The 13,129-nt window shown below is 49.5% G+C and overlaps 1 protein-coding gene across 2 annotated transcripts in view; it reads right to left on the bottom strand.

Annotated features, from left to right (window-relative positions):
* The window catches only part of LOC116949266 (receptor-type tyrosine-protein phosphatase gamma-like), a 574,019-nt gene that overhangs the window by 181,971 nt on the left and 378,919 nt on the right, over positions 1–13,129 (bottom strand). For both annotated transcript variants that reach the window (XM_032966362.2, XM_032966363.2), the window contains exon 7: positions 159–316. In XM_032966362.2, the coding sequence (XP_032822253.1) occupies positions 159–316 (158 nt within the window). The remainder of the gene's footprint in view (positions 1–158; positions 317–13,129) is intronic.

Here is a 13,129-nt window from a genome sequence, read left to right as displayed (position 1 = left end):
CGTTAGCCGTGAGAAGGAATCGAAGTCGAGTCGCCTAGTTCGTAGCGCGGCGCGTTAGCCGCTGCACTACCGACACACACAGACACACAAAGACCCACACAGACACGCACGCACGCACGCGCGTGTCTGTGTGGAGAGACGACAAGGCGTGCACGCACCTGGCTCCGGGAGATGGGCACGGGCACGCGCAGCACAGTCCACAGGAGCCCCTCCCGGCACGGCGGCGCCGTCAGCGAGCCCGCGTAGCGAAAGTAGTCCCCCGTGTCCTTGGGCAGCAGAGCCCGTGGCACCAGCGTCGACATGGCGCTCGACTTCTCTGTGCACGGGACACCACAGGGACACGGGCTCACGGTGACCTCCCCTGCACCACGGTGGTGCCGTAGAGCAAGCACCGCCTGGGTTCGAGGCGACTCTTTCTGTGTGTGGACTTTGTTTGTTCCCCCCGCCCCGACTTCTGCGTTTTCCGGTTTTCCTCCCCATAGCACAAAAATAACCTAAACAGAACAACGATGTCACCGGTTTTTGGGCCGAAAAAACACTTTCGCAATGACGTATAAACTCCTTTAAAAACGTTTTTTAAACAACGGTTTCATTCTCTTTGGTTCTATTCGGTAAAGTCACGTAGCTAAAAAATAAAACAACAACCTACGTGACTTTACCGAATAGAACCAAAGAGTATGGATCCTTGCAGTCACGAAAGCTTTAAATCTAGAACGGTTTAATTAACTTCGCTTAACTCCACACGGTCTATGAAAAGTATGTCAATGGCGCCTGAGACACGCGGCGCCTGCGTTTTGTGCGAGCCGATTCCACAGTTTAGGGACCGCGGCGTTTTTGACCTACACAAATATATATAAATAATAAGGCGTCCATACAAAATGTAAAATGCTTTAAAGTAGCTAATTAATTGATGTATTGTCACCGAATCTGAGTACGTGTACAAAATGTGGAATTGATTGGACAACGGGAAGTGGACGAAATTTTGATTACAAGATTTGACCACGACAAACAGAGGAATCAAGTTAAGTAAAACCGTTGAAAAATGACAATGCAGATCACTCAATTAGGATCACACAGCAGTCGCGACCCTCCCGGAAAAAATCTTGAGGCTCAACGAGGCTTTCTCCGGGTGAACGAGTGGAATGACGATCACATGAACAGCGATCACATGAACAGTAACAAGTACGGTCCTGCACACACAATACTAATACGCGCCATTCGCCACTAAGTAACGGTGATGTCACCACGGCGCCCTGTGCCAGGCTCGGTGAACTTTCAGGCTATCACGTGCAGTGTCGAAGGCTCGCCGACAAGGTCGTGAGACAGACCGAGGTGGTGCCATGGGTTGACTGCTGTGCCAGGTTAGGTGTAGGAGCAGGAGGTCACGGTACAGAGCCAGGTGCCATCGGTTGACTGAGATGACTGGCAGATGCACTAGCTGTACCTCCTCAAGTGCCAACACGTGCACTGCCTTGCATGCACACGAGCATGCCTCCCACCCTTGCGCTCCCCTGCCCCCACTTGCCCCCCCCCGCCCCTCACCCCCCTCCATCAGCCCCCCCGCACACATGCACGAACAGCCCCATATACGACCTCGGAACGAATTGTAAAAAATAATCAACTCAACGTAATTTAATGGAACGAAACATCTCAGAGCCTAGGGACCCCCAACTAATGGCAGCTTGCCCTGTGCGGCACAAACTGCGAATGGGGCATTTGGCTAGCCAGTCGGGGGCTGATGATCGCTGCCCCATGCGCAATCCCAAATAAGGCGACGGTTTCACGATCCGAAAGTGACCCCTGTATGCGGCCCGACGCGGAAGATCTCGCAGTGCTAACCAGCTTTCGAGCGCAGTTCGACTATTGCTTGGAGACTGACTGCCTGGTGAATACCAGGTGTCCTAGGCTTGGAGAATACCAGGTGTAATAAGCTTGTAGAATACCAGGTGTTATAGGCTAGGTGAATACCAGGTGTCATAGGCTTGGTGAATACCAGGTGTCATAGGCTTGGTGAATACCAGGTGTCGTAGGTTTGGTGAATACCAGGCGTCGTAGGCTTGGTGAATACCAGGTGTCGTAGGCTTGGTGAATACCAGGTGTCATAGGCTTGGTGAATATCAGGCGTCGTAGGCTTGGTGAATACCAGGTGTCAGGCTTGGTGAATTCCAGGTGTCATAGGCTAGGTGAATACCAGGTATCGTAGGCATGGTGAATATCAGGTGTCGTAGGCTTGGAGAATACCAAGTGTCATAGGCTTGGTGAATACCAGGTGTCATAGGCTTGGTGAATACCAGGTGTCATAGGCTTGGTGAATACCAGGTGTCGTAGGCTTCGTGAATACCAGGTGTCGTAGGCTTGGTGAACACCAGGTGTCGTAGGCTTGGTGAATACCAGGTGTCGTAGGCTTGGTGAATACCAGGCGTCGTAGGCTTGTCGAATACCAGGTGTCATAGGCTTGGTGAATACCAGGTGTCATAGGCTTGGAGAATACCAGGTGTTGTAGGCTTGGAGAATACCAGGTGTCATAGGCTTGGTGAATACCAGGTGTCGTAGGCATGGTGAATACCAGGTGTCGTAGGCTTGGAGAATACCAGGTGTTGTAGGCTTGGTGAATACCAGGTGTTGTAGGCTTGGTGAATACCAGGTGTCATAGGCTTGGTGAATACCAGGTGTCGTAGGCTTGGTGAATACCAGGTGTCATAGGCTTGGTGAATACCAGGTGTCATAGGCTTGGTGAATACCAGGTGTCGTAGGCTTGGTGAATACCAGGTGTCATAGGCTTGGTGAATACCAGGTGTCGTAGGCTTGGTGAATACCAGGTGTCAGGCTTGGAGAATACCAGGTGTCGTAGACTTGGTGAATACCAGGTGTCATAGGCTTGGTGAATATCAGGCGTCGTAGGCTTGGTGAATACCAGGTGTCAGGCTTGGTGAATACCAGGTGTCATAGGCTAGGTGAATACCAGGTGTTGTAGGCTTGGAGAATACCAGGTGTTGTAGGCTAGGTGAATACCAGGTGTCATAGGCTAGGTGAATACCAGGTGTCATAGGCTAGGTGAATACCAGGTATCGTAGGCATGGTGAATACCAGGTGTCGTAGGCTTGGAGAATACCAAGTGTCATAGGCTTGGTGAATACCAGGTGTCATAGGCTTGGTGAATACCAGTTGTCATAGGCTTGGTGAATACCAGGTGTCGTAGGCTTCGTGAATACCAGGTGTCGTAGGCTTGGTGAACACCAGGTGTCGTAGGCTTGGTGAATACCAGGTGTCGTAGGCTTGGTGAATACCAGGTGTCATAGGCTTGGAGAATACCAGGTGTCGTAGGCTTGGTGAATACCAGGTGTCATAGGCTTGGTGAATACCAGGTGTCGTAGGCTTGGAGAATACCAGGTGTCATAGGCTTGGTGAATACCAGGTGTCATAGGCTTGGAGAATACCAGGTGTTGTAGGCTTGGAGAATACCAGGTGTCGTAGGCTTGGTGAATACCAGGTGTCATAGGCTTGGTGAATACCAGGTGTCATAGGCTTGGTGAATACCAGGTGTCGTAGGCTTGGTGAATACCAGGTGTCATAGGCTTGGAGAATACCAGGTGTCATAGGCTTGGTGAATACCAGGTGTCGTAGGCATGGTGAATACCAGGTGTCATAGGCTTGGAGAATACCAGGTGTTGTAGGCTTGGTGAATACCAGGTGTCGTAGGCTTGGTGAATACCAGGTGTCGTAGGCTTGGTGAATACCAGGTGTTGTAGGCTTGAGGTGCTCAACGTGACAGAACTGCAATAGAGTATTGAATCCAACTGTGCAGAGGCGTGAGCAGTCAGCCCCCCACGTATGCCTGGTGGGTTTGGTCTGGGGTCGTGTGGCTCCTTCATGGAAGGAAATGGGTCAAAATATCCCAATGTAACAGCACCCTCCTTGTGAAGGAGTTCTGAGACTCAAAAGCAGGAGGCTTGCCTGGGTTTATTACAAGGCAAAGGTGCAGCCCTGCAAGTGCTTGTTGGCACAAGATACGTGTGACATCAATATTACGACACACACTCAGCCCCCGGCGCTAATATCCTCTCCTTTTTTCCAGGGGAGAGTCTCAAGACTGCTATTCGGGACGGTCCTGCCATAAATGTTCCTAGTAGGAGGGGGCGGTGATCGCTGCTGCTGTGCGGTCTAGCCTAGGGGCATTCCCAGTGGCAGCTGTGCCACTTATGCTCGCACACCAATGCGGGGGGGGGGGGCGTACCTCCCCACCTCCCACGAGAAGACAAAGGCGGTGGTGCCACCCCGACCTCTACTGAGAGAAAGCTCGCGACCAATTTTCCCGCACTCAATAACACGGAGCGCAGGGGGGGTCTTGCGAGAGTGGCTGCATATGCCACCTTTAACTCGCCATAAATTGCACACGAACTCGCATTCCCTCGCACTCCCCCGTGCGCACACACGCACACAGGCACGCAAGCGGGGCACACATACGTGCCCCGCTTTGTACGACTGCAGTCTTTCCCAGCTGACACTTATTCTCTCAATTTCTCGTTTGTATATATAAGCACCTCGCTCCCTTCTAAATCCAATTACGGTAAAGGGAAAAAAACGACACGGTGAGCCTTTACTCTTTTATACATTTGCACCTCGCCCCAATCATCATCATCATCATCCCGGCTCCTCGTTGTCTCGACGCCACACCTACATCAGGTTCCCCTCGGCAGCGCCGCGGTCATCTCTCGGCGCGGTTTGAAAGTGAAATTAAGAGAGGAGCAAGAGAAGCCGCGGCTGTGGTGGCCACAATCTCTCATCCTGTCTCCCTCCCTTTCTTGGCCCATTAAACTGATCAGGCTAACGGCCCAACTCAACGCTCGATCGAACCCCGCTCTTGTTAACTACCTTTTTTAAAACCATTGACGATCGATGTAAATTTTTGTTTTAATTGGGATGGTCGAGGTGGGTGTAGGGGGGTTGTTCGGTGGGGGTGGGGGGTGGGCGATGCGCTAGAGGTGCGTGACCACGAGGCACAAAAGCCATTGCCGATCGAATGCCATCTGACGTGGACGCTGCTTGCCTTCCTTCCCCGAGCGAGGCCGTCACTGCGTCTCCCGCCCCACTGGCGCCGCAACGCTCTTCCCTCGCCCTGCCGGAGTTGTGCGGTGAGCGGGCGAGCGAGCGATCGATCGAGCCGCGAGGAATTTTCCACCGTTCCCCAAAAACTCAAGATTCTATTTCGGCGGAGTGTGGCTTACCCGGTTTTGACTCTGCTCCGAGAGTTCTACAAACAGCCATTTGCCACGGTGGAGAGATGTCATCTCCCTCGCCTGGCACGCACGAGGTCGTGGGTTCGATCCCGAAGCCTGGCGACGCCTGTTGTGTTACTGGAGTTCGCGCCATCTCTCTCTCCCCTCTCCACATTTAGAAAAATGCATTTGGACTATTTGGCCGCCACATATAAATTACCACGTGTGATTATGACGTAAGCCACTGCGATGAGCTATCATCACGCGGGGCCAGGTCGCCTCTGAAAAAGAACCGATCGCTCAGTGAGCTTTACTCGGCATAAAAGAAATGCCAACCCACTGTCGAGTGAACTCTTCCGTCCCACACAACCACACAGGCTCGTGTTGCTTTGACCATACTTCACCACACTGGCCACTGCGGGTTGGCGCAGGTGGTGGCGATGGCAAAGACTGCTTTGGATTGGACGTCGCTCTTGCTCGCACCCGGGGGGGAATGTGGACGAGGGAGGGGACGCAGCATGCACGACAAGCGCCTTGCGTCAGCACTTCTGAAAATTACCGTCGATATAAGCGCGTGCGTGCGTGCGCGCGACCTATCTGCCTCACTTAAATAAATAGAGTCACTTTTAATTAGGCTCACCAATATCCCGAGCTCAGCCCCTGGTTAAATGCACTCTGCCGCCGATTAGAAAACAACACAACCTGACGTGTGACCTTGGCACGTTGTGCTACGAGCATTATCTTTCCCCGCGCGTCTCACGGAGAAGTTTGGCAGCCTTGGAGTGGTGGCTGCTGCGGTGCGAGGGATGCCTCCGCTCGCACACCGACTGCACGCCGACTGCACGAAATCCGTCTCGGTGTCGGAAAACTTTTTAGAAAATATGAATTGCCTGATTTCATGATCCGTTCATGCAGAGGTTGGAGCGACCCAGGCAGTAGGCAGGGGCTACATGTTTAGTGGGAGGGGCTACCTGAGCAGTGGGCGTGGCTACCTGTTCGGTAGGAGGGGCTGCATGAACAGTGAGCGTTACCAGTTTGGGACAGAGCGAATCCGCTCGCCGCGTGGCCGGTGCTAGTGGTTGAGTGGGTGTGGCTACGCCACGGTTAGCGTGCTGCGCTATAAACCCGGCGACTCGGGTTCGATTACCACTCACGGCCAACACCAGTGACGATTATCTGAACCGGTCATGGGCCTCCCCTATGTGGACTCAGCATCAAATGAGTACCTGGTGCGGTGTGTCAACATCGCCACTGGAGAGACAAAGGCGGTCGGGCGTGGTGCTGGTCACCCACCCCCTCGTGTACCGTTCAGGCCTTCATAGGTGCTCGCTAACAGCACTTCCCCCTACAGTCTGTTAAGGCTATACGGAGGATCTTTGTGGCGACGCAAAGTGGGTGGTGCTCGGAGAGGGAAGGGGTGGCAAGCACACCACCACATGTCCTGGTTGAGCCTCCCTGAAACGTCGCATCCTTCGTGGAAACACAAAATCTCATTGTTTTAACTTACTATGCCCCCACCCACCTGCACCATCCTGCACCGACCAGCTCGGTGAAGTGCGGTAAAATCGCCCCGACGAGTTCCGCAGCTTGGGGAGGGGACCTCGTCCAGAAGTGGACTGACACGAGGGCCGTGCGTGTCTCATGTAGTGGAAGCAGCCAGAGAAATTTGCACGTTCGCAAACTTTTCACTGGGGAGCTCCCACGACTTGTTGACACTTTTGCAGACGGCCAGAAAGTAATAGATTTTATCCCGGCCACCAAACATCGCCGTGGAGAGGGGACCTTGTTCCAAGAGTAAAACGTACGTGCGCTTATTATTAACACTCGCCGTTTACTGTTTACATAATAGTGACAAGCACAGGCATGCCTCCCATGCCAATGGGTGCCACGGTGGCGAGATGTTAACTACCTCGCCTGGTATACAGAAGGTCGTGCCTTCAATCCCGACCCTGATGCCTGTATATTTGGAATGTGCATGTTCTCCCCGTGGTTGCGTGGATTTCCCTCCGGGTCCTCCGGTTTTTCCTTCCACATTTAGAAACGTGCGTTTAAGAGTATTTGGCTGCTATTAATTGCCACACGATAAGCCACTTGGTTGAGTTATCATTTGTGGTCAGCTCGCTTCTGAAAAAGAGCTATAGAGCTCAGTGGGCCTTACCTGGTAAAATAAAAATCGTTCAGTTTTTGTTGAATGTGTAGTGGAGTATGAAGGTGTGTTGTGGAAACTGCGCGATTGCATGATCACACAGACAGTGTGGGTTTATCTGGGGTCAGCCTATGGAGAAGGCGTAAACAGTGTGGGTTGTCTTAGGACAGCCAGGTGCAAAGGCTGAAATGATGAGGTAACGGTTGGCCCAATTAAGACAGAGGATCAGCAACGGCGGTGATTGACTGTGGCTGTTGTCAAGGGCGAGGAGGCGTCGGGATGTCTGGAGAAGGACAGGTGTTTGAGGACGCGAAGCGTGCGGAGGCACGCGGGCCAATTAATTAGCGATAATGAGAATGGGGATAAATTGAGGGAGACACAGAGAGACAGAGGTTGGTTGGAGTTGGGAGCTGGACGATGAAGATGCAGAGTTAGGAACGGAGTAGAAGCAGAGTCTAGAAACAGAGTTTGGAAACAGAGTAGAAACAGAGTTCGGAACAGAGTTAGAGACAGTGAGAAACAGAGTTGGAATAGCGTTAGCGGAGCTGAAGCAAGATGAAGTAGTTAGCAGTGGAGTGAGCGTAGCGATAGCGGAGCGAAGACGCTGTGTGCGAGTTGCAGAACGGAGACTCGCTGTGTGCGAAGACGCTGTGTGCGGAGGAGCTGAGGAGAATAGTTAACAGTGGAGAGAGCGTAGCGATAGTGGAGCTGAAGATGCTGTGTGCGAGTTGCTGAACGGAGACTCGCTGTGTGCGAAGACGCTGTGTGCGGAGGAGCTGAAGAGAATAGTTAACAGTGGAGAGAGCGTAGCAATAGCGGAGCTGAAGATGCTGTGTGCGGAGCTGCTGAATGGGGACTTGCTGTGTGCGAAGACGCTGTGTGCGGAGAAGTGAAGTGATAGTGGGGAGACAAAGGTGGTGAGCGAGATGGGCGGGGCACGGCGAGCGAGCTGTGGTGACCAGGATACTGTGGAGTGTGGAGGACATGTTGAATGATGTAAATAAAGCGGTGTTTGAAGAAAGACAGAAGTTGTCCGCGTAAAGACAAACACTACACATGCATCGCTGAGTGAAGGCCTCCTCCATAAGCTGTGTCAGTCAACGGGGACTACTTAGATAACCCCTTTACCGCCGCTGGTCAGTGTCGCTTGGTGCTAAAGAGGATAGGGCGCAGGACCGGTTCACGCAACACTCGCCATCGGTGTTAACCCTGGTCAGGAATCTAACTATGGGGTTTTGTAACGGTTGCGCGCGAACCACCGCTCCAAATCAGTGTTTGAATAACTCCAAACGGCTGCGTTGTTGCTAAGTATGACGACCGTACGTGATAACGGCACGTGCATCGGTGCTGTGCATTACACTGGTCAACAATTTGTTAGACGTCATCTGCTTCAGATTGAATGTGCTGTTTATTATGGATTTTGATGTGCTGAATTATTCAAATGTGACAATTATGACAACTGATTGGCTACTGTTCCCAAGATATTTAAGTTTTCACATTTTACATCTATGTACATTGTACATAGTAGAGTTTTACTCATAAATTGTGAACCTAAGTTTTTTCATGTATTTATGGTTGCTTTACATGATAACATATCACCTGTCCTGTTCATGTAACACTTTAAAAAACAGCTAAAGGTGATATAAATAGAATTTATCATGAAACAAAAGGTAAATCTATTATATATAAGTATAAAGTTTAGTCCTTATTCAGTGTTTACTCGGCGCTTCTTGGCTTGTCTCTTGTATTCATTAAATGGAGCATCTCCTGCCACTATCCAGCAATAGTCTGCAGCATTGATGGGGTCCATTTGCACTGATAGTGTTTCTCCATTGTTGCAATGTCCTGGTGAAATCGCTCGCCATGCTCGTCGCTCACTGCTCTGCAGTTCGGTGGGAAAACAAATCTAGATGAAAGTGCAAAAAATGTATTTTTAGTGACATGTTGCAACCAAGGCTTTTGTATGCCTTGTCCCTGTAGTTGTCTGCTTTGTTGTTTCCGAGAAAATGTGTTGCCACTAACTGGAAGGCTTTCCATGCCGTCTTTTTCTTGCCATGCAGTGCACTGTCAAATGCATCATCTCGAAGAAGTTCACGAATCTGAGGACCAACAAACCCACCTTCCTTTATCTTAGCTTCACTTAACCTTGGAAAATTTCCAAGGAGGTACTTGAAAGCTGCTTGTATTTTGTTCATGGCTTTGACAAAGTTCTTCATCAGATCCAGCATGACATGTAAGGGTGGTAACAAAATCTTCCTTGCTTTAACAAGTGGTGGATGCTGAAAACTTTTCCTCCCAGGCTCCAATGCCTATCGGAGTGGCCAATCTATCTTGATGTAATGGGAATCTCTCGCACGACTATCCCATTCGCAGAGAAAACAGCGGTAATTTGTGTATCCAGTCTGCAGACCAAGCAAGAGAGCAACAACCTTCAAATCGCCACAAAGCTGCCACTGATATTGGTCATAGTTTATGCACCTCAAAAGTTGTTTCATGTTATCATATGTTTCCTTCATATAGACTGCATGGCCAACTGGAATTGATGGCAAAACATTTCAATTATGCAGCAAAACAGTTTTAAGGCTCATCTTCGATGAATCAATGAACAGTCTCCACTCATCTAGATCATGAACGATGTTGAGGTCTGCCATCACACCATCGATGTTGTTGCAGGCTACAAGATCACCTTCCATGAATAAGAATGGGACAAGATCATTTTGATGGTCACGGAACATGGAAACCCAACATCACCTGCCAGGAGATTCCACTGCTGCAGTCTGGAGTCCAACAGCTCTGCCTTACTCTTGGGTAGTTCCAAATCCCTGACAAGGTCTTTCAGTTCACCTTGTGTTATGAGGTGTGGTTCAGAGGAGAAGGATGGGAGAAAATCTGGGTCATGTGACCTTCATGGTTCAGGACCAGAAGTTTCTTCCTCTTCCTCATCTGACTCAAGTGAGTGATTCTGGTGCATCAGGAACCGGCAGTCCTTCGTGGAGTACTGGGCGTATAGCTGATGGAATGTTTTGAGAATGCACAGTCCACTTTTTCAAACCTTTCCTCACTGGAGGCGCCATGCAGAAGTAACAATTGCTGATAGGAACTGTTGGCTCTCTCCAAATAATTGGCACTGGAAAAGGCATATATTTCCTTTTCCTGTTCAACCACTGGCAAAGATTTGTTGCACAAGTGTTGCAGCATATGTGTGGGGCCCACATCTTGTCCCGATCTCCAATTTTGCAGACAAAATAAAGGTGATAGACAATCTTAACCATAGTGGTTATACTGCGCTCTTGTAATGCAAAAGTCACTTCACCACAAACATAGCAGAAGTTATCTGCTTTGTTCACACAAGTACGAAACATCTCTGCTCACTTTGGCTCAACAGAAATGTGTCCTTTTGTAAATCAAACATTGACAAATAAGAGAGCACGACACTGTATGATTTTCTAGAGCTGATACAGGGCAATTTGTTCAGCAGAGGTATGTAAGCCTAGTTATGATAGCATCATCCATGACTTATAGGAATAACGTGATGCAATTAATATCATGTATGAGGCAATACCAGGTTCAGATTGCTGCATTCATTGTTATGCTCAAAAAAGCAAATACTGTCCATAGATCTATTCATAGATCCAGTTAAAGATGTATTTTAGTAATTTCTGGTTTAAATTTAGATCCATTTATAACTCACTTATTCTTCGCCAAGTCAAGGGTCATATATACTGACCCAAAAGCATATCTTGAAAACTAGAGCCAATCAACAATTTTAAGCATCATTTTCATTCTCAGTGACCCAGAATTGGTAAAGTTGGACTACATTTATTTCGGAAGCATTTTGGCTGTAGACCGGTGTTATTCAACATTGCTGTCACGCGGGGGGAGTGATGCTATAGCCGAGTGGTGGACACAACTAATTACCATCGAATGCCAGCCGGGGAGTCGAACCCGCGCTTGCCACACGTTCGACCAAGGTAAGGCTAAGAGCTCTCCACGCAGAATTAGCTGCTGATTGGCAGAACAATCATCATAACCGTCACCATCGCCATCGTCGTCACCAGCCATGACGAATACACTGCTGGATGAATGACTCCTCCCCAAGCTGTCACCATCTGTCACAGTGAGTGCGATGTAACAATGCTTTCAGCTCCCGATCTCGTCACTCCATTGCTTGTGTTTTAAGAAAATTGCTGGGCATGGGGGCCCAAGAGTCCACAATGTCAACCGGCCAGAGTAGTGGGTGAGTCTGTTTGTAAGTGGGTGAGTGATTGATTGAGTGAGTGAGCGAGCGAGTTGGTGAGTGTATTAGTGAGGAGGTGATTGCGCGAGTGCGCGAGTGGGTAAGTGTGCTGTTGTGACCTGCAGTGTGACGAGTGTGTGTGTTAGTGAGTGGATGAGTGACTGAGTGCAGCAGTCAGTGTTAAATATTAGAGCCAGTATTCGAGATAGGAGCCAGTGATAGAGATGGGAGACAGTGATAGATAATAGGAGACAGTGTTAGAGATAGGAGACAGTGATAGAGATAGGGGACAGTGTTACAGATAGGAGACAGTGTTAGAGATAGGAGACAGTGATAGAGATAGGAGACAGTGATAGAGATAGGAGACAGTGATAGAGATAGGAGACAGTGTTAGAGATAGGAGACAGTGTTAGAGATAGGAGATAGTGTTAGAGATAGGGGTCAGTGATAGAGATAGGAGACAGTGATAGAGATAGGAGACAGTGATAGAGATATAGATAGGAGACAGTGTTAGAGATAGGCGACAGTGATAGGAGACAGTGATAGAGATAGGAGACAGTGTTAGAGATAGGAGTTGGTGATAGAGATAGGAGACAGTGATAGAGATAGGAGACAGTGTTGGAGATAGGAGATAGTGTTAGAGATAGGAGACAGTGATAGAGATAGGAGACAGTGTTAGAGATAGGAGACAGTGTTAGGGATAGGAGACAGTGATAGATATAGGAGACAGTGTTAGAGATAGGAGACAGTGTTAGAGATAGGAGACAGTGATATAGATAGGAGACAGTGTTAGAGATAGGAGACAGTGATAGAGATAGGAGACAGTGATAGAGATGGGAGTCAGTGATAGAGATAGGAGACAGTGATAGAGATAGGAGACAGTATTAGAGATAGGAGACAGTGATAGAGATAGGAGACAGTGATAGAGATAGGAGACAGTGTTAGAGATAGGAGACAGTGTTACGGATAGGAGACAGTGATAGATATAGGAGACAGTGATAGAGATAGGAGACAGTGTTAGAGATAGGAGACAGTGATAGGAGACAGTGATAGAGATAGGAGACAGTGATAGAGATAGAAGACAGTGATAGAGATGGGAGTCAGTGTTAGCGATAGGAGACAGTGTTAGGGATAGGAGACAGTGTTAGAGATAGGAGACAGTGTTAGAGATAGGAGTCAGTGTTGGGGATAGGAGTCAGTGATAGAGATGGGAGTCAGTGTTAACGATAGGAGCCATCTTAGCGAGCCCCCTGATGCCTTTGAAGTGCGTCATCTTATTCTACAGCGTGCAATTTTTGCTCGCCGTGGAAGAGGACGCAAAATAATAGCGTCCCGGTCCCAATCACTGCCTCGCCTCCTCCCCAACGCGTCCGGGGCGCGATCGTCTGGAGCCACTCCGCCGTGCCACCCACCCGGTATCTTTCTCTGGCCTCTGGCAGAAAGGGAACCGCACGCGCGTGGTTGTTGTGTTTTTTTTCTTCTCGCGTCTCGAGAGCATGTCTCTTCACAACACAGGTGCTCATCATGTAG

This window comes from Petromyzon marinus, chromosome 36 (assembly GCF_048934315.1).
Source record: "Petromyzon marinus isolate PM22_M1 ecotype Great Lakes invasive population chromosome 36, UKy_Petmar_22M1.pri1.0, whole genome shotgun sequence".
NCBI lineage: Eukaryota > Metazoa > Chordata > Hyperoartia > Petromyzontiformes > Petromyzontidae > Petromyzon > Petromyzon marinus.
This window is presented reverse-complemented; position numbering and strand designations above follow the sequence as displayed.